This window comes from Amblyomma americanum, chromosome 9, assembly GCF_052857255.1.
Source record: "Amblyomma americanum isolate KBUSLIRL-KWMA chromosome 9, ASM5285725v1, whole genome shotgun sequence".
In the NCBI taxonomy this organism is placed as follows: domain Eukaryota; kingdom Metazoa; phylum Arthropoda; class Arachnida; order Ixodida; family Ixodidae; genus Amblyomma; species Amblyomma americanum.
Window position 1 is genome coordinate 74,531,954 of NC_135505.1, and position 27,841 is coordinate 74,559,794.

Below are 27,841 nucleotides of genomic sequence, written 5' to 3' on the forward strand. Positions count from 1 at the left end.
CTCCCTCCTAGTGTTGTAAGGGACGGGCCCTTCCGGCTCGCCCCATCGACCTCTCACTGTAAATAGAAATAAAGTTTTCCTCCTCCTCCAGGTATAGCACAGAATTAGCCACTCATTTAGGCAGACCTAGACCTATGCAACGGCGCAGAGCGCGTGCCTGCATGACAGACAGGCGTTCAAGCTTGTGGCTTTGGGCACTCAGGAAAGTGTTGCAACTCAAGTGCGTCAGGTTACAAAGCCAGATGACGCAGCTAGAAACATCTTTTTCTTTCATTGTTATTTTAATAAAAATTGTCACTAACAACAAAAAATGACTAATGAGTACGCAAGCAGAACAAAAAAATCCGAAAAGTGCACAATTTAGCAGGAAAAGTGGAATAAAAGAGGAAATAGGGCTTTATTTGTCACATCTAGGTGTACACACGAACATCGCCCTATTGGAAGGTATAAAGGAGGAAGTAAAAGAAGAAAAAAATTAATGTAGATTAGCTCAGCTAATCCAGGATATACAAAGCGAAACCGAGATTGAAGTCTCCACTGGCCCACGGAGCCGGTTGTGCGCCTTTCCTTTCGTGAAAATGAACTGTCTGCAAAGTTGTCAACACCAATGAACTCCGTGAACGCCGTCGTCTCACATGTTTTGTTTTGTTTTTCAGTAAAGGAAATGGCACAGTAACCGTCTCAAATATATCGGTGGACATCCGAACCGCGCCGTAAAGGGAGGGATAAAAAAGGGAGGAAAAGAGGAAAGAGAAAACTGAAAATTGAAATTTGGATTTTGAGGAAAGGCGCGGCGCTGCGCAGCGGCGGAGCACCCGTGGGAGCTCGGTGCTAGTAGTGCGTGTGCGCAGTAATGACTAACGAGCGAGAGAGAGAGAGAGAGAGAAAATTGGCAGTGGTTTAGCTCGGCTATGCAAGGATATATGTAGCAAAAGCTGAGGCATACCATGGTTAGCCTTGGTTAATCTTGATTGCAAGGCAAGGTTAGTCTGGTTGTCTAGCTATGTTGTCGCATTTAAAATGGCACAACTCTGGTTGCGGCGCACGTGAGCTCTTCTGTTCAATCCTCCGACATGTTATCAGTTATGCGACGCCGCTGGCGAAGCGAGCGGAAGCGACCGCTACGACGAGGAAAGCGGTGTGACGTCATACCAAACAGCGGCGGCGGCGAGAAGCGCGATGTGACGTCATAACAGATGGCGCGGCGATCGCGCAAAGCTTAGTAACCGTCTCACATATCTCGATGGAGACCCGAACCGCTCCGTAAAGGAAGGGATAAAGAGGGGAGATAAAAAGAATTAGAAAACTGAAAGCAAAAATTATAATAATAAAAATAATAATTTGCTTTTAGGGGAACGGAAATGGCGCAGTATCTGTCTCATACATCCTTGGACACCTGAACCGCGCCGTAAGGGAGAGGATAAAGGTCGGAGTGAAAGAAGAAAGGAATAATTTCGGAATAATTTCGACCACCTGGGGATCTTTAACGTGCACTGACATCGCACATCACACGGGCGCTTTAGCGTTTTTCCTACATAAAAACGCAGCCGCCGCGGTCGGGTTCAAACCCGGGAACTCCGGATCAGTAGTCGAGCCCCCCAACCACTGATGCACCGCAGCGGGTAAACTAATGGATATGCAAGAGCGATAACAAAAGTACGAACAGTGCACAATCTAGTAGAAAAAAAGTGGAAGAAAAGAGGAAATTGGGCACTAATTGTCACATCTCGGTGCACACACGAACAGCACCCTATTGGAAGGTATAAAGAAGGGAGTCAAGGAAGAAAAAAATTAATGCTCAGCTAATCCAGTATGTACAAAGCGAAACCGTGATGGAAGTCTCCACTGACCCACGGGGCTGGTTTTGCGCCTTTCACGAAAGAAAATGCGCACACTTGTATGAATCTCCCCACAGACAGCACGGATTCTGCTAAATTATCAGCCCACGCGGCGCATTCGCCTAATCTGGACGCCTGCTCACGCTTCCCTTGCTGGTAATGAGGCGGCTCATAACCTAGCTCGAGAACTGTCCCGCCGAGCTGGGTCGTGCAGCCCACCCGCCCTATACTCTGGCAAGGACAGGTTGTTTTATTACAGAGAAATCCTGCAGCACTACAGGCTTGCAAGACTCAGATTCCTCCCCAGCAGATAAAACGCTCTCCAAGCAACAGGCCAAAGCCTGGCGTAAACTTCAAACTAACACCTATCCAAATCCCCAATTGTGTAGCTTCTATTCGGAAGGACTCTACTCAAACAAATGCAAAAATTGTGATGCGAAAGTCGATGTAAATCATATGATCTGGAACTGCCCGCAGTCCCTACTCGCGAGTCACTTCATTATCGACTCTGCTCATTGGGAGGCTCTATTGCTCAGCCCCGACCCGGGGATACAGATCAAGCTCCTCCAGCTGGCTGAAGACGCCGCCGCTGCCCAAGGGATAGCGGTCGCTGTTTAAGCGGGGGGCGACTTCGTGTCTCTCCTCTCTATCCGCTGGAAATAAAGTTTCACAACCAACCAACCAACACTTATAAACTGAAAATTGAAAGTTGCATTTTGAGAAAAGGCGCAGCGCTACTCAGCGGCGGTACACCTGTGGTTCGATGCTGCTAGTGGCGCATGCGATGTTGCGAGTAGGGAGCTAGAAAGAGAATTGCGCCGTGCGTCCTCACTGCTCCTCGCGCATGCGCAACACGGCTCTCTAGGAATCACGCCAAATTGCTCAACCTGCGGCAGTAAAGAATTCGCTTTATAAATTTTCATAGAGGGGGTCTCGAGCATAATTTCGACTACCTATGGATCTTTAACGTGCACTAACATCGCACAGCACAAGGTGCAAGTAGTGAGTGCTTTTTAAAATAATATTAAAACTTTATTAAAATATTACTTTATTAAAAATATTAAAATTTTTGCTAGTCCCGCCATCTGCAATCTATTCTGAAGCACCTGAGCTGGGGAAGCGGAAGTAAAATTTAGCTGGCGGAATAGAGAAATGAAATGAAAGAAGTGAGCACGACAGGAAGAGAGGGTAAGGGGAAAGGTAATATACACAAAAACTATTCACATATAAATACATATAGGATGCGCGCGTGAATATTTCATAAATAATAAAAATAATAATAATAATAATAATAATAATAATAATAATAATAATAATAATAATAATAATAATTGGTTTTGGGAGAAAGGAAGTGGCGCAGTATCTATCTCATATATTGTCGGACACCTGAACCACACCGCAAGAGAAGGGATAAAGGAGGGAGTGAAAGAAGAAAGGAAGAGGTGCCGTAGTGGCGGGCTGCGGAATAAATTCGACCACCTGGGTATCTTTAAAATGCACTGACGTCGTACAGCACACGGGCGCCTTTGCATTTTGCCTCCATCGAAACGCAGCTGCCGCGGCCGTGTTCGAACACGGGAACTCCGGATCAGTAGCCGGAGTGCACGTTAAATATCCCGAGGTGGTCGAAATTAGTCCGGAGCGCTCCACAAGGGCAACTTTTTTTGCTTTCTTCATTCACTCTCTCCTTTACCCCTTCTCTTAGGGCGCAGTTGAGGTGTCCAACGATATATGAGACAGACACTGCGCCATTTTCTTTCCCCAAAACCAAATATTATTAATAATATTATTTTTACTATTATCTTTAACATGAACTGACACGTTGCCCGCGTGATGCGCAATTCAGTGCACGTTAAACATCCCCAGGTGGTATAAATTATTCCGGAGCACTCCACTATGACACCTCTTCCTTCCTTTCTTCTTTCACTTCTTCATCTCTTCCCTTTCGGCGCGGTTCAGGTGTTATCCGATATGCTAGAGACATAATACGCCATTATCTCAATAATATTATTTGGTTTTTTGGGGAAAGGAAATGGCGCAGTATCTGTTTCATATATCGTTGGATATATATCATATATCGTTGGATATCTCTAAGGAGATATCCAGCAGTTAGTGCTCTCTTTTTGTTCCTAGAAACAGATTTTGTAGTTGTGACACAACCATTCCGCGCACACCGTTGCGATTGGCCTCATTCGGTTTCTCGTTTATATAGCATACGATTCTTCGCCCAATTGGAACCTAGCAAGCTATCAGCCCCTTTACTTCATCCGGTACTTTCTGTCCCGAACCTGTCATTTCTGCTCTCCCTCTCCGTTCTCATTGCACGACGGATCGCCCCCCCCCCCCCCCCCCCCCCCCCCCCCCCCCCCCCGGTTCCCACAAAAACACAGAAACGATAAAAAGACACACGGCTACGTTCAATCAGACTGTGCGGCTAATCAGACATATCTCCAGCAAAAGACGAGGCATGAAAAAGAAATTTCTGTGTCGATATGTGCAGGCTTTCGTGCTTAGCAGTGTCGATTACTCCCTCCCTTACCTGCGACTGCAGCTAGCGGAAATGAACAAGGTCGAAGCTACAATCAGAAGGCATAAAGGGCGACCCCTGGGCTCCTGCACAGTAAAACCACGGAAAAGTTTCTGGCCCTTGGGGTTCAGAACACACTCGCGGAGCTGTGCGAGCGCCACCTCATTTTCCAGCGCGGAAGACTCACTTGTACGAGCGCGGGAAGAGCCACTCTGTACATGCTAAAGTTGTGCGGAAGCTCCCAGAGAGAACGCGAAAACGCAGTTACCCGCGCACATCAAGAAATCTTTTTTGATTAAATCCTTACCCAAAAACATGCACCTCGCGCACCACGAAGGTCGGCGCAGAGTGCGGGCTCGCGCCCCCACACGGCAGATACGGACGAGACGACAATGTGGCGTACGTGGACGCAGCAGAATACCGACAAACCCCGAGAAAAGCGTTTTCACTGGTCGCGGTGAACAGGAACAGCGGCCCGTTGGCGGCCGCGTTGATAGAAACAACTTCCTTGTAGACGGTGGAGGGAGCGGCAGTTGCCTTATCTATTGCGAACACGCGTGCTTATATTAGCGACTCCAAAACAGCCATTCGCAATTTCGCTAGGCGCTGTATTACACTTACCTCAATCCGCACTCACCCCTTCTGATTACAGAAGTTGAATGATCTGGGTCCCGGCCCCCTCGCCTAATACAGGGCACGAGGCGGATCAAGCGCAAGCCCGAGGCTTCTTCGCCCGGTCAGTGAGCGTGCCATCCAACCGGAATTTCACGTGATACGAGTTGATCTTATTTCATGACATCACCGATCAGTTTAGGCTCGAGAGGCACGCATATCCCCCTCGTCAGAAATTGTTAACAAAAGCGAAGGAAGTTGCCTTGCGCCGACTGCAAAACACGCTCCCTTCTGAATCTGGCAGTTCTTTCCCTTATGTACCCTGGCCACTACGACCCAAACTTCCATAAATCTTGTGAAAGGGCCACATACGACCACATTCTGTGCAATTGCGAAAGTGATCCGCCTCCGGTGCTGTTGATACAGCTCCCTTCTCCCGAGTGCTGGGAGACCGCGCTCGTCAGCTCGGACCCTGATTCATGTACGGACAATCGAGCGGGCCAATGAGATCGCTGCCAGCTATGGGTTAGCGGCCATCTAGTATGTGTCTCCGGCAACCTGTTCTGGATACATTAAATGTTTTACAATCCAATGCAATCCCCCATGAGGGCAACAGTTTTTTAAGACCTGAAAGAAGTTGTATACCCTGCTGCTTTGCGAAGGCCCGATCGTGCAGACCATAGATGCAGGAACTAAACTTGAGCGCGGTGGGACCGTTTATAGAGTTTTTCGAGATGGTGATGGTAATGATGGAGGCTAGCTTGCGAGCGGTATTTGAAACGAATTCGAACACTCTAAATTCGTGTTCTACTCGGACCTTAATAGATTTAGCACGCTAATTGCCATCTAAAGTTTTGATAAGACATTCCGGTATTCCTTTTACACTTTTCACTGTACTGCCCAATGAAGGTGCAAACCTAATTTTTGTGTCTGTATGAAAAATGGCAACGTACTGCCCACAACTGTGGAAAGGCAGACGAAAGAGTTGTTTATTTGGGCTCCCATCTTAATAGGGACACCAGTCCCTATATAAAACACAGAACAGAGGTTCTCGCCCACTGCCAATGGAACCGCTTTCTTCCGGACTATGCGATATAGGAAATTCCTTGGAACGTTTGAAAAAGCGCAGTTATTTCAAGCAAACGTGTAATTTTTTTCAAAAATATAAGAACGTCTCGGCACGTGATTCATAAAATATTTATGCGTTGCGTGGCCTGCGTTAAGCTTGAAGTTAATGTTCATTTTTCAGGAAGCATTTTTGCAAAATGGGCGAAATTTTGAAATTCAATGCAGATGATTTCAACCCTATCTCGCTGTGAAAAGAGCCAAGCTTTTTCTCAGAAAAAGTAGAAGCCTCAAAAATGCAGCCCACCGCGGATGCTCAGTGGTTAACCATGATATCTGATACCTGATTTAGTATCTTCTGCGGGTCCTTGGACCCAAGGTATTACACTTATTTTTGAAATATGGCGGAGGGCTCAGCTTGAAGCACTCTGGCCCAGGTCGGCTAGGTATTGGAATGCCTCCAGGATCAGGCCTTTGGCATATTAGCGCGCGACATTTCTTTCTTTCTTTGCTGTGCTAACCTTTAACGTTTCTACTTTCAGCACGAGGCAACGAGGCACGAGGCAGCAATGGATTATAAAATACTAGCTGCAATATTAACACACCGTATAACGTCAGCTCTTTCTGACATAATAACCAACGCTCAGACATGTTGTGTGCCCGGACACACAATTTTTCCGTCACTAGTTTTAACCCGCGATTTGTTCACTTTTGGTACGCGCCCGCAGTTTTCATGAGCTTTTGTTTCCCTAGATCAAGAAAAAGCCTTTGACCGCGTTGAGAGTGACTACCTTTTCACGGTTGTAGACTGCTTTGGCTTCTCAGGGCCTCTGATAGGCGTCTTGAGATTGTTGTACACCGACCTAGCAGCAAGCCTAGCAGTGAACAATCAGATAACCGACCTCATTCCAGTGATCCGCGGGATACGCCAGGCTGCCCACTGTATTCAATTCTTTTCGTCCTTTGCATAGAACCGCTGTTGCAAAAAAAATCAAAGTTGCAAGTCGATACGGGGCTTTCCTCTCCCAGGCTTGGGCGAGGTTAACGTAGCAGCTTATGGCGATGATATTTCTCTGTTAATTACAAACATTGTCAGCTGTAGAGCATTTCTGAGGCTCTTTCACGCTTAGAGCTGCCTGTCAGGAGCACGTCTCAATCCAGCTAAAAGCCAGGCGTTACGCTTTCGATCTTTGTATGATCAGTTTCCCGATAGTGTCCAATGGGTAAGTGCCGTAAAAGTCCCAGGCGTGACGTTCCTCGCCTCCGGTGACTTAGCCCGAGCCACCTGGAATGAAATAAAACGCAAAGCTGATCACCGCATCGAAGTCAAAATCCTCCCACCTACCTTTCACCGAACGAGCTTACCTTATCAGAACAAACATTATTGCTTCCTTATTCTACATCGCAAAAAAGCGCCCTCCTCGCCGCGTCCATCAGAGGCTAGCCACAGCGTGTCGATCTTTCTTCTGGAGTGGACACGCAGAGAACGTTGAAAGAGTTTTGTCCGCCTGCCCACCAACATGGGTGGCTTCAGCATCCCGGATCTTGAAGTTATGTGTCGCTTATTGGCCTTAAGGGCCATGTGGGACCTTATCTCAGACACAGCGTACCGAGGAAGAGCACTCACCGCATATTTGATGGGAACATAGCGTCGCTTCTTTCAGTTATTCAACTGGAAAGGCCCTGCAGCTGAAAAGTAGCCAGCTTTCTATGCATATGTCGTGAGATCCTTTCATTTTCTTGAATGTTCAGTTCCTGATTGTGATTTTAAAGAATTATCCGCAAGCGAAACTTGCGAATATGTTGCGTTTTGCACCCTCAATGTAGATCAACGCAGGGAAGTGCTCAAAAGGCAGAAGCAAAGAATCTTTTCGTCGCTCCCCGCTGATGCATCCAATTTTACCTGGCTCCGCGAATGGGAAGCGTTACCCACAGCTGACCGCCTTGCGGCGAGGGGCGTGGCGCCTTCCGCCTCATGACCGCAATGCGGTCGAAATGAAACTTTGAACCATGCCGTTTTTGAAAACCCATTCGCGTCCACATTCTGGCGCTTGGTAGTGCGCATGTTACTGGTGTGCATGCGGTGGCAGAGTCACAGTCGCGATTTCTTTCTTGAATTAATAATATGTGTGGGTCCTTATGTACTCTGGAAAAGAAGGGGACTTGCTGACATGAAGTCACGAACTTCCGAACCATGGTTCGTTGCAATTTTTAGATCTCAGCCTAGAGATTGGTTTGCATCACTTCTGCTGGCATGACGCACCGAGAGCGCAGAAAGGGCTTCTTCCCTATGATTCTGCCCACTCGAAGATAGTTAAAAGAGCCATAGTCAGCTCGTGCCTGGAATCATCTCTGACAAGGTCATGCCCGCATGCAATGCACACCAGCTTTCATAACCAGATAAACAGGTTGCTTTCAGCCGGCTTCCCCTGCGAGGTCATCTCAGCTGTGGCTGAGAACCTTCTTCGGAAGGTAAAAAAAGGAAACCGCGCCAACAAAGAGGAGCGATTGCCGCGAAGAAAGACTACGGTCGTCCCGTATATGCACAAGGTGGCCCACAATATAAAAAAGTGGCTAATAGTCATGGCGTCCCTGTGGTGTTTTCGGCGCCACGCAAGCTAGCTGGGTTGTGCCCAAGGATCAGCGCGGAAGGCGCTCGACAAAGAGCATGCGTGATGAAGCATGCGGCACAATTTGTAAAATGCGCCACGGGCGTTGTGTATCTCATCCCGCTCAAGTGTGGTCGCGTGTATGTGGGCCAGTCAGGACGCTGCGTGAATGAACGCGCAGGGGAGCATCAGCGCTCAAGTAGGAATAGAGAAGGAGCAAATGTGCCTCCTCATTGCATTGCATGCACTGGTTGTGAGCCACTGCTAAATAATATCAGAATTCTGGGCAGGAGTAATGACAAAGTTTCCTTTGAACTTCTAGAGGCATACCACATCAAGGTAAGAGGTGATAACTGTGTGAGTGACACCTCCGTTTCATTGTACAACGCGGAAAACAATTTTTTGGAGCGGTTTTGATGGATTGTCGCGCAGGGTTGATTTGCCTTCTTTTCCTCTCCTTCCCCTCTACGTAGGCACGTGTGCACACTGCCTATAAAAGCGGCACTGAATCTAATAAGCACCAGCTGATAGTTTGCGCTCTTTCAGTCTCCCTCATGTTTTTTCCTGTGTGTGTCTTTTGTGCGCAATTCGTACCAACAACAGTATGCACCAACTCGCCCAACAAGAAGTTCTTCTTAATTATCCTAATCTGATCACTTTTATATTAATTGCGATGACATATTCTTGATGAAACATTAATTTCGTTAAACCGCTTCTTCAGATAGCTTCGCGATGTTCCAGCCAGATTTTATACAGCTTCAAATATTATATCATCAGTTGTAAAGCCCCATCAGCACCACAACAAAGCTGTTTTCAGCAGCCACTGCAGACCAGGCTTCTAACTTGTGCATCCTACGTGTTGACACCCCATCAATCTTTTTGGCCGCACCGACAAGAGGGGAGCGCTCAGCCAGGCGACTTTTTAAATCTCTCTCCGCCGTCTTTTCTTCATTAAGGAATTGGTACGCAACCTATCTCCTTCCGCTTTCCCTTTCGTACACTCACATTATCGTGCTGTTTGCCCATGCACTGATAACGTGTCCTGGACGACATATCACCATCGATGTTTCGATACTCTCTCAATATATCAGTGACGATTCGACGGCTTTGCGACGGCAGCACGGAGCACTTCGGCAATGAGCACGGCGGAGGCGATGCACGAAATGGATGTGCCAAATACTGGAGCAATGTTGCGCGTTCTCAGAGGCAGCCATTGGTGGAGGTTTGCAGTTGGTCGACACCTAGTTGACTATAAGCGTGGCTACTAAGCATAGGTCGGCATTCTGACTACTTAAAAATGTGCTCAGTTGGCCTCGCTCACTCACTCACCTCAGTGTGAGTGACTCGATATGTTGGTGATGGTTGGTGGGAATGTGAGTAGCTGTGAGATGTAACTGGATGAGTAGGTCACATAATGAGTAAGCATTTTTGTGATTAATATTAAAAGCATGAATTCTACAAAATAAGGCGATTGATTCTTGAACCCATAAGGGTCAAATAGAGAAGGAAAAAAGAACCTCAAAATCAATGCTGATATTTTATATTAATACAGAAGAAAACTAATATGAAACAGTACGTTGCCTGAACAGTGACAAATATGGGCTGTTTCTGTCAGCCTCTCAAACGTCTCCAGACCACACTGTGCAAGCCATAGTCCTACGGGCCTCCCTTTGATGGAATTTTGACCGTAAAATGACCGGCTTACGGCAGATTTTTAGTAGTGGTGGCGCACCTACGCCAACTCTGTACGCTGTTTGGCTCGCGCGAAATTCCGGCTAGGCGATCACAAAGCGACTTCGCCCCGAATTGCAGCGCACGTGCGGCAGTGATCCAACCGCCGCTGCAACCTCCTAAACAATTTCATTTAAAATATTCTCACCACAACGATGAGGAAAGTTTTTTCCATCCAGCTATTAAAGAAAGAAACACCCTGCTTGATTTTATTGTAAAAAATATTTCACTACACGCCGTGGTAGTTCAGTGGCTAGGGCGCGCGGCTACTGAGGAGTTTCCGGTTTCGAACCCGAACACGGCGGCAGCGATTTTTTGGAGTAAAAACGCCAAAGCGCCCGCGCGCAGTGAGCAGTCAGTGCACGTCAAAGATCCCCAGGTGGTCTAAATTATTCCGGAGCCATCCACTACGACACCTCTTTGTTCTTTCACTCCCTCCTTTATCCCTTCTCTTACGGCGCGGTTCAGGTGTCCAACGATATATGAGACAGATACTGCACCATTTCCTTTCAAAAAGAAAACAATTATTTAAACGAATTATGTACGGCAGCGAAACAAACGCTGGCTCCACACATGCCAACACTTGATTCTTGTCGAGTGGGTGAGCCCCTGCAGTTAACCGCACAGGCGCACACGGCTTTGTTGTCGCCCATAATACGAACACCCGAGCGAGACATATTATGTTGATCATATATAAGTACAGAGCGCACCCGAAACTTTTCTACCAGAGAACATAACTGCGTAGTTTCAATAATAATAATAATAATAATAATAATAATAATATTAATATTAATAATAATAATAATAATAATAATAATAATAATAATAATAATAATAATAATAATAATAATAATAATAATAATAATAATAATAATAATAATAATAATAATAATAATAATAATAATAATAATAATAATAATTTCTTTTTTTAAATAGCGCAGTATTTGTCACATATATCGTTGGACACCTGAAACTCAGCGTAAGAAAAGGGATAAAGGAGGAAGTGAAAGAAGAAGGAAGAGAAAAGTGCCATAGTTACGGGCGGCGCAATAATTTCGACCACCTGGGGATCTATAATGTGACCCACCGCGGTGGCTCAGTGGTTAGGGCGCTCGGCTACTGATCCGTAGTTCCCAGGTTCGAACGCAACTGCGCCGGCTGTGTTTATATGTAGGAAAACCGCTAAGGCGCCCGCGTGCTTTGCGATTTCAGCGCAAAGCAAAGATCTTCAGGTGGTCGAAATTATTCCGGAGCCCTCCAATACGACAGCTACTGCCCTATTTCCTTTCCCCAAAAAACCGATTATTATTATTATTATTATTATTATTATTATTATTATTATTATTATTATTATTATTATTATTATTATAATTATTATTATGCGCCCAACATGGCGCCCAGTAAGGACGCATGTGGGCTGTGCTCCCGTCCGTTTTTTGGTAAGCAGCAGTTTTTTCGTTGTGCCGACTGCAACAAACGTGTACACGCGAAGTGTGTCACTTGGAGTGACGACGAGCTGCAGCTTTTGAAGTCCGGCTCGCGACCATTCATGTGCAATCTGTTCCCCTGTCTACATGAACCCGATAGAGTCGAGTAGAGTTAGCTTGTCGGGTAAAAAACCAGTTGCCGGGTTCATGTAGACGCTGTCGGGTCGAGTAAAATAAGCGGCAGAGCGAGTCGAGTTAACTCGCCTGCAGGGGGTAGGTTAACTCGCCTGACCCGCCTTTCCAAAAACCATGTATACGCAGTCGGGTCAGGGAGTCGGGTAACGGGGAACTCTGGGAAAGATTTCGGTCATGTGACCAGTCGACCAAAATGGCAGCCGCCGTCGGTCCCCGCGCTGTTTCCACCCGAGCTTCTTGGACCGACCGGGAAGTAGAATGTTTTTTAGCGCTGATCAGTGAGAAAAAAGTGAGCGAGGCGCTGGACAGCAGACGGCAGCGCAATCAAGATGTTTTCAAAGATTTGCAGGCCGAAATGGCCAATATCGGCTACCACTGGACGTGGCAGCAGTTGCGGAACTGCTGGAAGAATTTGAAGAAGCGATTCACGGCCGTGAGTATAAACATTCCCTCAGCCGAATTTCGACACCCATACGGAATGATACGACGTTGCAGCACAATTCTGTCTTGTGTGACAGGAACGGTTGGAGCAAGAGAGAAGTGGAGCTGCACCGTCGGCTTGGAAGTGGTATGACCACATGAGCGCGCTTCTCAGCCACAGGCCGATGGTGCAGGCTCGCGAGTACGGCGTGGACTCGCAAGATGTCCCACCAGACTACGGCGACAACTCGCAGCTAGGCAAGTATACACCGAAATGTGTTTTCACGCTCGTTTACTTTTATGTGATGTAGCATGTCAGCAGCGCCGAAGTCGGCGACTCGGTGCTGCGTTGTTTTGGTGAGCGCTGATTTGAATGCCGCAACGTAGAGCGGTTAACGCAGTTTCAATCAGCTTTCGCATTTCTAATAGCGTGATCATTTACAACCCCCTGGAAAGCGGCAGCGCTAAGGAACAAGGACGAAAGAGAGACACGAGAACACACGACAAGCGCTGATCTCGTCTCTCTCTTTCGAACTAGTTGCTTCGCGCTGTCGCTGTCCATGATGATTCACCAACTAGCCCGCAACAAGATATTAGTCCTACATTAAATGCTATGTAAACAAAAAAAAAATCGATTCCAGAAAACGTATGATTGTAAGGACAAATGCGGCACTGCTGATAACGAGTGCACACAGGTACTCTTGAGCGAGACACACAAAAATTCTTGTTTCCAGTAAAGAGCCTCAATAAGCTGACAACTGAATTTGTTCCTTGACAAATCCACTGGGCATGCAGCGGGGCTGACTTAATTTTTTTTTATCATGCAATCATGTAACTGTGCAGATGTATTTGACAAATAGCCAAGGTGCCCTGCACATGTCCCTAACATGAAATGCTCTTTGCTCCTAGTGCACGTTTTCATTGACTGCAGTACGCACCAACAGCTTTGAAAATGCAGTGGCTTAAAATTTGTGTGCCTCAGCACAGTTCCCCTTAAAAGCGAACTCTTAAGAGCACATTTTCTTTGGCATAGATTATTATTGTGCTTTCATGAGACATGGTTAATCTCATCCAAATTTCACTGCACTGACATAGTACACGGGCCTCTAGCATTTCGCCTCCATTGAAATGCATTTGCCGCGGCAGGAATCAAACCCACGTCTTTGGGCTCAGCAGCCCAGCACCATGAGCACTGAGCCACCACGGTGGCGTTATATACTGATGAGGTATAGACAGTGTTGAAAGGCTGATATCTCCAAAAGGAAAGTTCAACACTTCTTGCTAGTGTTTGCCTGCGGGGCTGAAACTTGGAAGCTAACAAATAAACTAAAAAATAATGAAGGGCTGTACAATGAGTTAAGGAAAAAACAATAAGTGTAATGTAAAAAGAACACAAGAACATTGTGTATGAGAGAACATGAATTAATGCTATCTCAGTTCATTAAGAGCAGGAAATAGACATGGGTGAAACATGCAATATATAGCATGGTGTCTTTGAGTGACTGTCAAGGCAAGGCACAAGTAGTTAAAGTTAGTAGAGAGTCTGTTGCAGTAATGAAGCAAGGAAGTTTGCTGGTAACAGGGTAGGCATGCTAGTTGCAAAGAAGAGGTGATTGGAGATAGAGGGCCTATGTTGTGCAGTGGGATGGGATGGCATCTTACAATCTTTGGACTGCAAGATGTGCAATTTCAGCGCTTTTGGCTATAGGAGCAGTGATTTTTTTTTCTGTTTTGCAGATATCAGCGATGCTGACACCAGGACCGAGGAGGACGACGCTGATATCCTTCAGGAACAAAGTGAACGTAAGCTTGGGCAATTTTTAAGCACTAGATGGCATTTAATAGCTCGGCTGCAGAACAAAATTGGTTCCCTGGGCCCATGTTCACACTTCGATTTCTCGTGGTATTGATCCTTTGAGGTGCTCAACAATTGGCTGAGGCAGCGGAAGCGGATGTGCTGCTCAGCTGCACTGCAAAGTGTCGTCGGACCAGCCTTGAAAATAGTGAGGTATACGTGATTATATTTCCAGACATTGTTTGAGTGGGATGGTGTGGATTCCATTGGCGCAGAGTTTTGTTTCCAAGGTTACTGCATTTTGTTTTTTATATAAACAGTTTACTGTGGCACCGTTCAGGCTTTTTACCCGCAGATGCAGACGATGCAAGTGCTGCAACTGCTTCCGTTGCTTCAACCAATCAAAGAATGCTTGCGAGTCTCTCGAGAGGTCAGAATTAGAATATTTGCCCTGCTTTATGCTTCCTGCATACTTCCTGCGTACCATTTTGATTCAGTAGTTTTGCATCTCTATGTGTAGCTGAAGATAGAAAAAGACAGCCTCATTTCTTTTCTTGTTTATCCAATAATTGTTCAAATATAACAAGAAATGACATCTTGAGTTTTTCGAGATGAAGACAAAAACATATTTGCTTCAATTTTTTAACAGAACCAACATGCACCGAAACTTGAATCTATAGCTACTAGCCATGTAGCCAATACGAAAGCAAATTTTACTCTGCCTGTCATTTTTCTCCTGAGCTTCCCTTTTGATCTGTTCTGCATCTCTCCTCCGTTAAGTACTTTCTGCTACGGTCCACCTCACACAGCTACGCCATGATGTTGTGTCCCGGTGATGCACGAAATACCTTGGGGTGTCACCGGGTGTATCAAAGGGTATCAATTTGGGCTATGCTCCCATGACTGAATGTTAGTGCTGCGTCTAAGATGGTAGTTCGGATGTGTGGCTGGTAAGGAAGGCATTCTTTGGTGCACATTCCCAAACTGCATGGTTAAATAACTCGTAAGTACTTTTGCATCTCCTGTAGAAACACTATTCTAGAAGCTTTGGTTGTGCATTGCGCTACTTGCTAGGAAGCAGGCTTTGTGGTGTGAAGAACTGATTTGAGCGAGTACCTATGCAGGAAAGGCTTGTTCTTCATCTGGCTCTTGTCAGCGCAGCAGGTGCCTCAGTCTTTTGAACACAGCATTTGACAGACATTGCTGTTGACAGCCAAAATGTGGAAATACCTGCGCAAAACAGCCTTACGCATAATTTCTATGTGCCCACTAAAAAGCAAAAGAAATGTTTAAATACATCCATACAAAAGCGAGGTCTTACGCTTCACGTGAGGCAAGAATAGCGCAGAATAAAAGTGTCAGCACTGAATAAAACATGCATAGTGCCTTGCTTGCATTGCCTGGAGGCTGTCAATGGATCAACTGTGTTTATGAAATTTCCAGTGTTTTTTTTCGGCATTTTTTCCATTGCAGAAATGTGAGCAAATGGAAGCTTCAAAGAAAATGGCTTTGAAAAAAGAAAGGCTGTCCTGGCTCTATTAAAGGGCAGAAAAGCATGCGAGACGCTGAATAATATTCATGAAAGCTTTGGAATTTGATATTAGTAAAAAACCAAAAATCAATTTTTTTTTTCTTGCACTTTAGTCTTTCCTGCATCCTGGAAGAACATGAGGTGGTTCATATTAATCCAGGGCTCTCCAGTATGGCACATCTCATGGCCCATTTGTTGCTTTCGAATGTTAAACCCAAATACCGTACCATTCCACACATACTATGTTCTCTCCCTGTAAGGGGCAATGCTAAGCTGCTCTAAATGATGCAAGTGCCTGCCAAATGCCCTCCATTCCATTTGTATTCTCCTGGCTATTTCACTGTCATGGTCCAACTCTACGGTCATTACTTGCCTAAGATAGATGTATTCTCTTACAGTATACAATACTTTGCTGCCTATGTTTAACTGTTTGTCCCTTGCCAAATTACTGGACGTGACTTCAGTTTCCTTCTTATTAACTTTTAGCTCTACCATTCTGCTTGAATGTTGAGGCCCTGAGTCATGCACTGGGACTCCTTCTGAGTTACGTCGCTGGACAACATGAGCAAATCGGAGGTTCCTAGGATTTCCTCCATTAATTTTTATACCAAGCTCATCCCAGTCCAATCCTTTGACTCTTGTAAACATGAAGTGTATAGCATCAAAGAGCTTATGTCGCCTTACTCTACACCCTTTCCAATGAGCATTTTGGTACATTACTCTACCCCCCAGACCTTGTTGTTCAATTTCCTCACACCCATTCTTTCTTTTTCTGGTGGAGAATTGTGGCGGTACAAGGATTTGAACCATGGGTCTCCTGCACGCGAGGCGGATGCTCTACCTCTGCGCCAGCGCAGCATCCACTGAACTGGCCACTATAGTGGCCACTGTACTGCACCCTGAATGCCTAGTGGCATTGCTGGTGCTCATCTGTATTTAGCAGTAATGAGAGAACAAGAGTAGCACACGAATTTTTTAAAAGAAAAAGTCATTCAAACAAAGCACAAAGCTCTTATACCTATGCTATTAGGAAGTGTTGTCAAAGTAAAGTGATGCAACTTGCTATCTTTAAGTGTGGTTGTTTGCAGAATCCTGATGTGTTGTATTGCCAGGAATATTTAGGTAGTGCAAACTTAAATACATATGTGACCAGTGTTTCGACAAAAAAACTTTCTTTTTATAGTGAAAGGAGCAGTGTGCATGTGATAAGCATTGCTGAGGTGGTCAGAATTTATGCATACTATGGCATTTTCCCATTCTGGTAATTTTATTGTTTTCATCTAAAGTGTGTGTAAACTTTGTACCACAAGGTCTCGTGGACTAAGTTTCACTTGCACAAGGTTAAGGGTGAGTATGTGCCTGCAGTGTTTCACTTTTTTTGACCTCTAATTGAAAATTGTCTCTCGGTTTATTGAACATGCCTAAAGCTGTTACCTCACTTTGTAAACATGGACATTGCTATGTATCACACAGAAATGTTACTAGTGAAAGGGGGACATCACGACACAGGACGTAGTCTCAAATTCCAGGTCTAGTACCTTGCCACAGCATCTTTCCTCTCTTTCGGAGTCATAGCATTCTAGAATGTGTTTTCCAAAAAAAAAAACAAATTGCCTGGGCAAGCACTGGCAGCAGGAGTCTGAAGTTATTGCTGCATCCAAAGAGTGTTATATACTAGAATGATAGTCATGATGCATAAAATCAGAACTGTCTTCAGTTTCCAACCTGCATGGACTCAGAACACTGGTTCCTCTAGCAAAGAAAAAGTAAACAATGTGCAAAGAAGTGAGCACCCTGGTATACGTAGTATGTGTGCTGTTCAAGAACATGAGGCAGTGTTTATCTGTTCAATAAAGGGGTCAGCTGGCAGGATGCTATAAATGTAATGGGTGCTTGTCACATTTGAGTATGGCTATGTTTTAGGATATGCATAAACACAGAGGTAAAGCTGTGAGCAGTTTTCAGAAACTTTTTAGGATTCGCGCTGCACGCAAAAAGAATGTCGGTGATGCATGGAAAACCCGCGGAAAGGACGCGTTCACAAGCAGAAGTACACAGGGCAAAGTTGCCCTGTGTACTTCTGCTTGTGAACGCATCCTTTCCTCTGGTTTTCCACGTATCGTGCAGCAACCGGCCCAACAAGCTACGCTTCTTCAATAGAATGTCCGTGACAACTGCTAGTACCCATTCTTTTTTTTTTTACACCAGCAACAGTGTCCTGTGTGGAAGCTTACCTGTAGCACTATTTCATTTAAGCTCCGTGTAGTTTTCATGCAAGAATTGATTGCTTCAGCCACAGCACGTATAAAAAGTTAAAAGTTCAAACCTGTTTTTAGCAGACCTGCCTTTTTTTGCTTTGCAATTCTTTATTTTTCAGCAAAGTGTGAATAGTCCACGAAGGAAAGTTGTGACCATTTGCATGTGTTTTCCTTCTTTTTTTAGCAAGCACCTCAAGCAGATCACCGCCACAGAAACGACGCCGCATGGGAGAGGCGAAATTGGAAAAGGTGCTCTTAAATTTTTCAGCGTAAAAATGAAGAATTTTGGACGAAGCAATCAGAGATACAATTTCAGCAACAAAAACAACTGCTTGCAGATGAGAACAAGCACATGCAGGAGCTCCTGCAAGGTGTTTCCACCACCTTTCTGCAGGGCACACAAACTTTAATGGGGCAGTTTTTTTCTCAACAGGCAGCATTGGTGGCATCCCTACAACACATGCCCAGCTTTCCACAATTTATGGGACCACCAAACATGAACTTACAACACCAATTTCCACCACCGCCACCAGCCACCAACACACCACCAACACCTAAACACTGAGGTGAACTACACCCGTGACATTGCCACCATTTTTAAGTTTCATTTAATCACTTCCACAGTAAAAAATAGCGACTGATGCCTCCTTAACGTGCAGCAGCCTCCTAAACATTAAAGGGACACTGAGGACAAATCCATCCAATCATTGTTTTTGATACAAATTATGGTTTATGGGGGTTTAACGTCCCAAAGCGACTCAGGCTATGAGGGATGCTCTAGTGAAGGTCTCAGGAAATTTCGACCACCTGGGGTTCTTTAACGTGTACTGACATCGCACAGTACACGGGCCTCTAGAATTTTGCCTCTATCGAAATTTGACCGCCGCGGCCGGCATCGAACCCGCGTCTTTTGGGTCAGCGGCTGAGCGCCATAACCACGGAGCCATCGCGGCGGCTGATTCCTTGCCTCTTTCTGGCTGTATTGGCATTTCTCTAACACCAAAAGATGCATTTGTAGCAGAGAAAATTGGATTTTAAAAATTTGCCAGTACTCAATTCAAATTCGTGACATCTGTACTTTCTGCCACCGGGCTGCCATCGTGTGCAAGTGAATGGTGGTGTAGCTTAGCTTCTGGGATCCGCGCCCAAAAATCTGTGTTGATACATGCATTCCACTTCCGAAATAGGCCGCTGACGGCAATGCCTGTTTTTCTTTTCCAGCTTACAGAAAGCTCCAATTTTGGTGTTAATGGTCTCTTTGTAGTTTGAGCACGGTACAGTTACAATACAGGCCAGCTTCTATTTGTCCTCAGTGTCCCGTTAATCTACCCTAATACCTTCTAGGTAACTGGAATCGCCTGCCCCATGAAATTGTTGAGTGCCGTTCCGAGTCTATGTTCCGCGCGTTGCTGTCGGATGTATGAGTGCGCAGTTGGCTTTCTTTTGGCTTTTTTAATCACGCGGTCTTTGTTCTTGTTGGTCCAGCATCATTTGGTCAGTTGGCTTTTTTTTCGTCATGTCTTTTTGTTGTTTCATATTTCATTCATTTTGTACTTGCTGTGTCATGCCTTGTTGTATTGCTTTTTTTTTCTTCCTCTTTTTTTTCTGGCCTATTCTTCTGTTATGTATCCTCATCCCCCCGGAAATAATGCCTTCGGGCGCTGCAGGTATTTCCAATAAATAAGGATGTGCAATATTATCGCAAACAGTATAAGTGCAATATTAGATTCCTGACAAGTCAAAAGTGTGCAGTAAGTAAATGTACTCTTTTTGTTTTTAATAATATGCTCCTATCTTCATTATTATTATTATCTACCGAGGCAGTGGTATATCTTGCGTCCTTGTTCAGTTTCATTTTGTGTGATGTGTTTGTCAGTTCCTAATTTGTTTACAAGATAATGGCAATGTTTTTTTCAGATATATATATTAAGAGTATTAATGAAGCTTGCTTTTTGTTGGATTCGTTTAATGAACTATATTAATGCGTGCTTTCTTTTAGTACTTGCCAAAGGTCATTTATTTTCCTTCACCAGACAGGTACAAACTGTGTGATCTGTTTCTCAGTTCCTAATTTGATTTTAAGATATTTTTGGTAATCTTGTTTCAAATGTGATAACCTTCAGTTTTAATGATGCCAGCTTTTTGTTGGAGTCTTTTAATGAACTATATTTCTGCATGTTTTCTTGTATTGCTTGCCGAAGTCATTTATTTTGCTTGACTGGAGAGGTACAAACTATGTGATATGTTTCCCAGTCCCTAATTTAATTTTAAGATTCTTGATAATCTTGTTTCAGATGTGTTAATCTCGAATTTTAATGACATCTGCTTTTTGCTGGTGTCTTGTAATGAACTATATTAATGCGTGCTTTCTTTTAGTACCTGCCAAAGGTCATTTGTTTTCCTTCGCCAGAGAGGTACAAACTGCGTGATCTGTTTCTCAGTTCCTAATTTGATTTTAAGATATTTTTGGTAATCTTGTTTCAAATGTGATAACCTTCAGTTTTAATGATGCCAGCTTTTTGTTGGAGTCTTTTAATGAAATATATTTCTGCATGTTTTCTTGTATTACTTGCCGAAGTCATTTATTTTGCTTGACTGGAGAGGTACAAACTATGTGATATGTTTCCCAGTTCCTAATTTAATTTAAGATGTGTGTTAATCTCGAATTTTAATGACATCTGCTTTTTGCTGGTGTCTTTTAATGAACTATATTAATGCGTGCTTTCTTTTAGTACTTGCCAAAGGTCATTTGTTTTCCTTCACCAAAAAGGTACAATCTGTGTTTCTCAGTTCCTAATTTGATTTTAAGATTTTTGATAACCTTGTTTCAGATATGTGATAATCTCGAATATTAGTGACATCTGATTTTTGTTGCTGTCTTTTAATAAACTGTATTTATGCATGCTTTCTTTTTATTACTTGCCAAAGAGTGACATTTATTTTGCTTCACCGGAGAGGTACAAACAGTGGTGTGTTTATCTGATGTGAAAACAATAGCGATCACATTAATAATCAGGGGTCCTCCTGACACTTTGACTTCTGCACCCTTTTGTGTTGTTCGAAAACACATTTATATTTCTTGTATGTGGTTTCTGAAACAAATAAAAAAGAAGATCTACATTCCAAACACGGCTGTATAATGTATTTATTTATCACATTACCCAAAGTGCCTGTTTGGCAGTACAGTGGAGGGAGAGAGTTACAACATAATCATACAATATAGTGGCAGGGAAAAAATTCTCACGGAAAATACATTGCAACATAATTTGATACAAACACAAGCATAAAATTACAGCAATGCGGCAAACAATTCATTAGATTTTGTTGAAATGACTTCCTGGGGCAACTTATTCTATTCATTTATTGTTTTTGGAACGAATGACATTTTTAGTTAATCAGTAGTGCATTTAACTTCTTTTACTTTGAAAGTGTGGTCCCTTTTTGCAGACATATAGTCTGGTGGAAATAATGGTCACGGTCAGTACCTGTTTTAGAATGGTATATAGTTCGGAAGAATTTCTGCCTAAGTACATATCTGCGTCCCTGCAGTGAAACCCATCTGAAAGACTTCTGCGTTGCTGACACACTGAAATTTTTGCTGTAAGTATTTAAAACAATGTGGACAGCCAGGATTTGGGCCTTCTGTAATTTATCAATATTTTTAGTTTCAGGGCCCCATACTGTGCACGCATACGCATACTGTGCACGTATAGGCCTTACGTTAGTTGTGTATAGCAGTTCTTTACTTTGTAAAGGAAAACGCTTGGAATTCCTGCATAAGAAAGTCAAAATTCGACCTGCTTTTGCAGTTATTTAATTGATGTGCCTATGCCAACACAGATCACTACTTAAATACCCACTGAGATATTTGTATTCGGTGACGGACAACAAATTCAGGTGACCTTTTCTTAGTAAAACACCTATAGAGACTTTTCCGGAGATTAATAGTGACGCCCCATTTATCATACCATTTAGAAATTCTGTCAAGGTCGCATTGCAAAGCATCACGTTCAGCAGGAACAGAAACAGTTCGGTACAAAACAGTCATCTGCGAACAGCCCTAATGTAGACGATATACCAGCGAAAATGTCATTTATAAAAATTACAAATAAAAGTGGTCCCAGAACTGACCCTTGTGGTACAGTCGCAAGTAAAAAATATTAGCACAAATCACTGCCGATCAGAATTTGTATATCTCGCCATGCGGCGCTGTGGTTTGCAGACCTGCCTATCGGGCCGTTTCCATATTTTCAGCATGGGGGGGGGGGGGGGGGGACGGCAGGAAGTAAGCTTTATGAAGCGTGCCATTGCCCGAGCGTCGAAGTGCCGACCCTACGTGACTGTGCATGCGGCATTTATTTTGGCTCAGTTATCATGGGCAAAGATGGATTCTTTTTTATTACTGTTTTTTTATGTCCGTGATGGTTTGTCAAAAGGAACTCGCTCGTGATGATAGAGCAACTTTTAGCCAGTATTACACAAGCAAGAAAAACAGAGAGTTTATTTTTCCCATGCAACTAATTCACACAGGTCACTTTGTTGGGAAAGTGTAGTAACATTATTAACAGGAGCACTATCCCATCAATTCAGGGAAAGAAGGGAGGAGGACAGCCAGTTAGCTGTCGTGATGCGTGAGCAAACACGTCGTTGCACTAATGGCGTGCGTAGGCCCCACCGACCGTCACAACGCTTTGAAGGCGCTCAGGGAAGGAGTCAAACAGGCTGCTTGCAAGGTCAGGAAGAGCCTGGAGCCTGCTCCATTCCTCTTGAACCGCCGCCCAAATGATATCTGGTGATGATTTGTGCATCTGCCTTACAGCTAGTCGCTTTTTCATTAATCCCCATATATTTTCAATTATATTCAAATCTGCTCCTTTTGGAGGCCATGGCAACTCCTGGGTGCAGAGCTGTTCAAGCAGTTACCAAACGCAGCACGGCTGAGGCTGCTTGCAAAAATAACTGCCAAACAAGCAACAAAAATACAACTATCCTATTCTTCACCCGTTGCCTGTGGGAGCAAGGCTGCGCTAAACAAAAGAGAGGGCGAGACAGAAAAATAAATTTTGCTGGGCCGTGACAGTCCGCTGAACCCCCCTAATACTGCAGAATGGGAACGGCCCGGCACTCTCGTTATCAGCCTCTTTGTCATCCGCAGCGCCACGCATTGTCATTCCGGCGCTCAGGTGTTCCGTCATGTGTGCTAATGTCTTTTACTCGTGACTGTACTCCTGAGGTTACAGCAACATCGTCCGATATTTCACCACTAACCACCGCCCTAAGTTTTCTGAAATGAGGGTACACTTTGCTCCATGCTACTACTTTACTGCTAATGTTATACAATGATAATTTTTCTAGTAATGAAGTATGTGGTACAACATCAAACGCTTTCATAAAATTGAGAAACATGCACTCAACAGAAACTGCTTTATCTAAAGAACTAGCTATATCATGGGCAAGTTCAGTTAAGTGTGTGACACATGAAAACACTACAAAACCCATGTTGGTTATTATTTATGAGGGAAAACTTAAGATGGTGTACAATGTAAAAAATACATGCTCCAAAACCTTGAAAACTGCACTTGTGAGGGATACTGGGAGATAATTTGAAGCCAGATTACATGGCCCTGATTTATGAATCGGCAAAACATACGCCATTTTCCAATTATTGGGCAAATCACTGTCTTCAAGTGATTTTGAACATCACTCGGTTAATGCATGCATAGTAGGGCTGTTCAAGATACGAGTGAAAAAAAAAAAGGCTGGCAGTTATAGTATGTCTACACTAACTGCAAAATGCATTAATACTTTGGTTTCAAGTAGGTGATGCATGGTACAAAAGCAAAACTGTTTTCAGTACTAAAGATGACAGAGTAGCTGCCGCAGTGGCCCAGTGGTTATGGCGCTCGGCTGGTGACCCGAAAGACGCGGGTTTGATCCCGGCCGTGGCGGTCGAATTTCGGTGGAGGTGAAATTCGAGAGGCCCGTGCACTGTGTGATGTCAGTGCACGTTACAGAACACCAGGTGGTCGAAATTTCCGCAGCCCGTCACTACGGCGTCCCTTATAGCCTGAGTCGCTTTGGGATGTTAAACTCCAAAAACCAATCCAAACCAAAAGATGACAGAGAACACATTAACTCAGGACAGACGTGAACTGCGAAGTGAAGAGTATTGCCGAGCCAAGCTCTCTGTGACAACCACACATTGCCAGATACAATCCACAACATAAGGAACTAGGCAGTACACAGGATTCCACATGATATATCAGAAGCAACATGTGGCACACACAGTCGCATATATTATGAGGACTATCATAATAGTCTGTCTGAAGCAGAGAACATTTCAAGCCCATTCAGTCAAAAGACACTGTAGTTCAGTTGTCACCAAAACCAGGAAAGCAGTCATTATTGTACAGCCAAATAAAATAATCCCAAGACTGCTGAGATATTGAAAGCATTAATAATTTTTCAGGCTACTAAAAACAAATGCCTTTTGCCTGAGTATTGCTTGTTGTGGTGCTCTTCACATAAGTGGCTGTGCAAAATGGACGTGCTTGATATAATGTGTGGGATCTTCTTTGCTGCCTACTTCCACAAGATGCAAGTTGTGTGTGGTAAATGTCGTAAAAAGTTGCTTGACAACAAAATTCTAGTGACACCTCATGCCTATCCTGTGCTACTGTGCTCATCGTTCCGGTCTTCTGTGCTAACAATTTTCTGCTCAATGCAATTTAGTGTTCGAACCCGACCGCGGCAGCTGCATTTCGATGAAGGCGAAACGTTAAGGCGCGCATGTGCTGTGCAATGTCAGTGCAGGTTAAAGATCCCCAGGTGGTGAAATTATTCCGGAGCCCTCTACTCTCTTGCTTCCTTTCTTCTTTTACTCCCTCCTTTATCCCTTCCCTTATGCACAGTTCAGGTGGTCCACCGATATGTGAGACAGATACTGTGCCATTTCGTTTCCCCCAAAACCAATTTTCATTTTCACTTTAGCGGAAGCTACTTGTGCGAATCGGGAAGTTATGGGCTAAATAATTGCTCAGGCAGTCCCTTACATCTGACTGTTGGGTGCCTGCATAAGGCCTGCTGACGGGCTGCGGAAAGTCTTCCGATTCAGTAGATGAAACAATGGCACCCCAGGAGTCCTCATAGGTTTCTGAATGCTGCTCACAAAAGTTGTGTAGCACGCATGCTGTGAGGGCAACAGTGGGCACAAACTTATAATTTATGTCTGTGCGCTTAAGTAAAACGCGCCAACGCCCCTTCAACCTGCCAAATGCCTGTTCTACAACATTCCTCCCAGTGCTGTGGTACACGTTGAAGGACTCAGCTTTTTTCGATAGCCTCCCTGTGTAGCCTTTCAAGATCCAGGGCAGTGGGGGATACGCAGGGTCAGCGAGAAGCATGAAGGGAAGAAGCTTCCCCTCAAAGAGCTGGCTGCCCTTTGGCAACAGTTGGTCGCTGTTCTTGTAGAGTTTCGACATCTTAAATGCTGTTGAGTCATGCGCACTGCCTGGCGCAAGGCATGAAATGCTGCGAAACCTGAATGCAGAAAAAATGGGATGCACGTCAAGACAAAGAATCTTTTGAAGGCTATCATTTACACCATCTATTAGGTGCTAAAGCACTGGTGCAAAATAAAAGCAATAAGTTTGTATTTGAATTGCACTAAAGGGAAGCAAAACTAGTCAGCAAAACAATGTCAAAAAAGGAAATAGAAGTAATTACAAAATATCTTGAAAAAGCAAAAACAAATTGCAGACCACCCTGAATTGCATTCTAAAAACTTTGTGGCATCACTGCCACGAAATGTGCCACTGGACACATCCACAGGAGCTGTGTTGAGCTCGTTTCTGCCATCTTTATATATTTTTTTGCTATAGCTATGATCCTAATTTCAAATTATCCATGTGTTGCATTCATATAGCTTGTTTTTATTTAGGTGCCAAAAAGTTAGTACAGGTTTAAAAGAAATAGTTCACAAGCAAACTGTACAACACCACTAGATTGCTCAGTGGGAAGTGTGCTGAAAGTCTGCAGTGAGATTTTAAAGGCAAATAGATTACTTATGGATGTCCCACAGTTTAAATAGAACAAGATACATGCACTACAGTACCAACAAATGGATGCCATGTTAGTCAATCATGATAAGCATATCTTGGGAGAGGTCCTAGCACACAAGAATGTCAAGTTTGAAAATTCGTCATGCCTGTCCTTGCACACAAGCACAACAAAATAATTATCTGGCTTCGAATTTCAGAGTACTTAGTGTGAAACACTTCATCAGCATGCTTCATTACTGTTTTCCGTAAGTTTCAGTTGTTGCTGTTGCATACAAACAGCAAAGCTTAGTTCCAATAACGAATAAACAAATATACTCACAGTTCACGGTCGTCCACGACTGCCTGCATGTTGTAGGATGCCCACATTTTGCGATTAATAAAGTCTCTGTACCCTTTTCTTGGTGCAGTGATAGGAATATGAGTGCCATCAATGGCAGCACATATCTGTGGGATGTGGCACTTCTCAGAGAACCTCCTGCCAATCAATGTGGCCTCTTCAGTTGATGGCAGGTAGATAAATTTGTTTGAAAGGTGCCTTTTTACGGTAATGCAGGAAAGGTACAAAAATTTCTGCACAGTGCTTTTGTGAATTCCGAACTGATTTGCAACTACTCGGTACTCACAACAGCTAGCCAGTTTGTACAGTGCAATTGCAATTCTTTTGTCAACTGGCACTGGCTCTCGAACGTAATTACATTCTGGTGACATAAATGGAGCAAGGGCAGCAACCAATTCACAGAAATTTGCCCGTGACATTCTGAAGTTTTCTTTCCATTCACCATCGTCAAAGTTGGAGCAAACAATATTGTCCCACCAATCACTACTTCTGTTCTTCATCCACATGCGCCGCTTTGGTGGTGGTGCCAGGGATTCCAGTCCTGCAAGATACCTGGTGTTATCAATTTGAGACGCACTTTTTTTTTCACTACCTTTTTATGAATATGCACAAACTGCAGGCTAGTGCGTGGATATCACAGTCCTAAAAACGAGTGTCACAAAAGATGCCATGGTGCTACATAAGGTATTGGAAAGCATGAACTCTGGTGCTTGATTTTTAGTATTTCCAATTCGCTTGCTGCTGGCTTTTAGTGCAGTTATTAAAAGTAATCTTTGAAAATACAGGATTGCATATTTCTTTAGGTTACTCCATCGTTATGAGGTTAATGAACTTATGCAGCACTTACCAAAATCCTGCTACGTTATATAATTAGTTTTACCACATGTGCTTGCATCCTGCTACCCTATGAAAACCAAGAAGCAATTTATGAAAACCTCGCGATTGATGAAGCGTTATAAAGTAACGATGTTTATTATTACGTAATGCGATCATTTGCAGCCGCGTCACCATGCTGTTCAGCACTACACCAAACACAGGAGAACGTATTCCCGTAACAGCGCAGTGCATGTTTGGTAACGAGCTGTACCCCCTTTGTAAAAGCAACGGAGCAACGGGGCTAGCTTTTCAGCCCCCTTACGGCACTCCTACTGAGTGAAAAGTCCCGAAAGGTGAGTACAGGGGTTCTCCTGACCTTACACAGAATTAGAGCTTAAGGTCTGCCATAAGTGTCATGCTACTCGGCTAATATGCAAAACGCGTTGATCGGTTAGTTTTGGAAAAGGCGGCACTTCCGCACTCCATTTTTCATCTCACACTCCACCGTTAAAACTCATGCAGCCTACTGTATTCGAGATATGTAGCTTGCGACTTTAGGAATGCCAAATCATCCGCTATATTAGTTTCTGCACTCCATGATTAGCGAGGACAGGCGTAGA

At 44.1% G+C, this 27,841-nt stretch overlaps 1 protein-coding gene across 1 annotated transcript; it reads left to right on the plus strand.

The window, feature by feature from the left end:
- Window positions 1-12,344: 12,344 nt before the first annotated feature.
- Window positions 12,345-18,573, plus strand: LOC144103432 (uncharacterized). The gene is made up of 5 exons (XM_077636151.1): window positions 12,345-12,437; window positions 12,523-12,682; window positions 14,162-14,227; window positions 18,193-18,257; window positions 18,442-18,573. The coding sequence occupies exons 1-5, from the start codon at window positions 12,360-12,362 to the stop codon at window positions 18,571-18,573; spliced, it is 501 nt and encodes a 166-aa protein (XP_077492277.1). The 5' UTR covers window positions 12,345-12,359.
- Window positions 18,574-27,841: the final 9,268 nt, after the last annotated feature.

Bases quoted from the DNA above. Each gene is read 5' to 3' on its own strand.
- LOC144103432 (XM_077636151.1), top strand. From the start codon at position 12,360: ATGGCCAATATCGGCTACCACTGGACGTGGCAGCAGTTGCGGAACTGC. The intron at 12,438-12,522 runs GTGAGTATAAAC...CTTGTGTGACAG, and splicing joins TGAAGAAGCGATTCACGGCC to GAACGGTTGGAGCAAGAGAG. The intron at 18,258-18,441 runs GTGCTCTTAAAT...TTTTCTCAACAG, and splicing joins GAGAGGCGAAATTGGAAAAG to GCAGCATTGGTGGCATCCCT.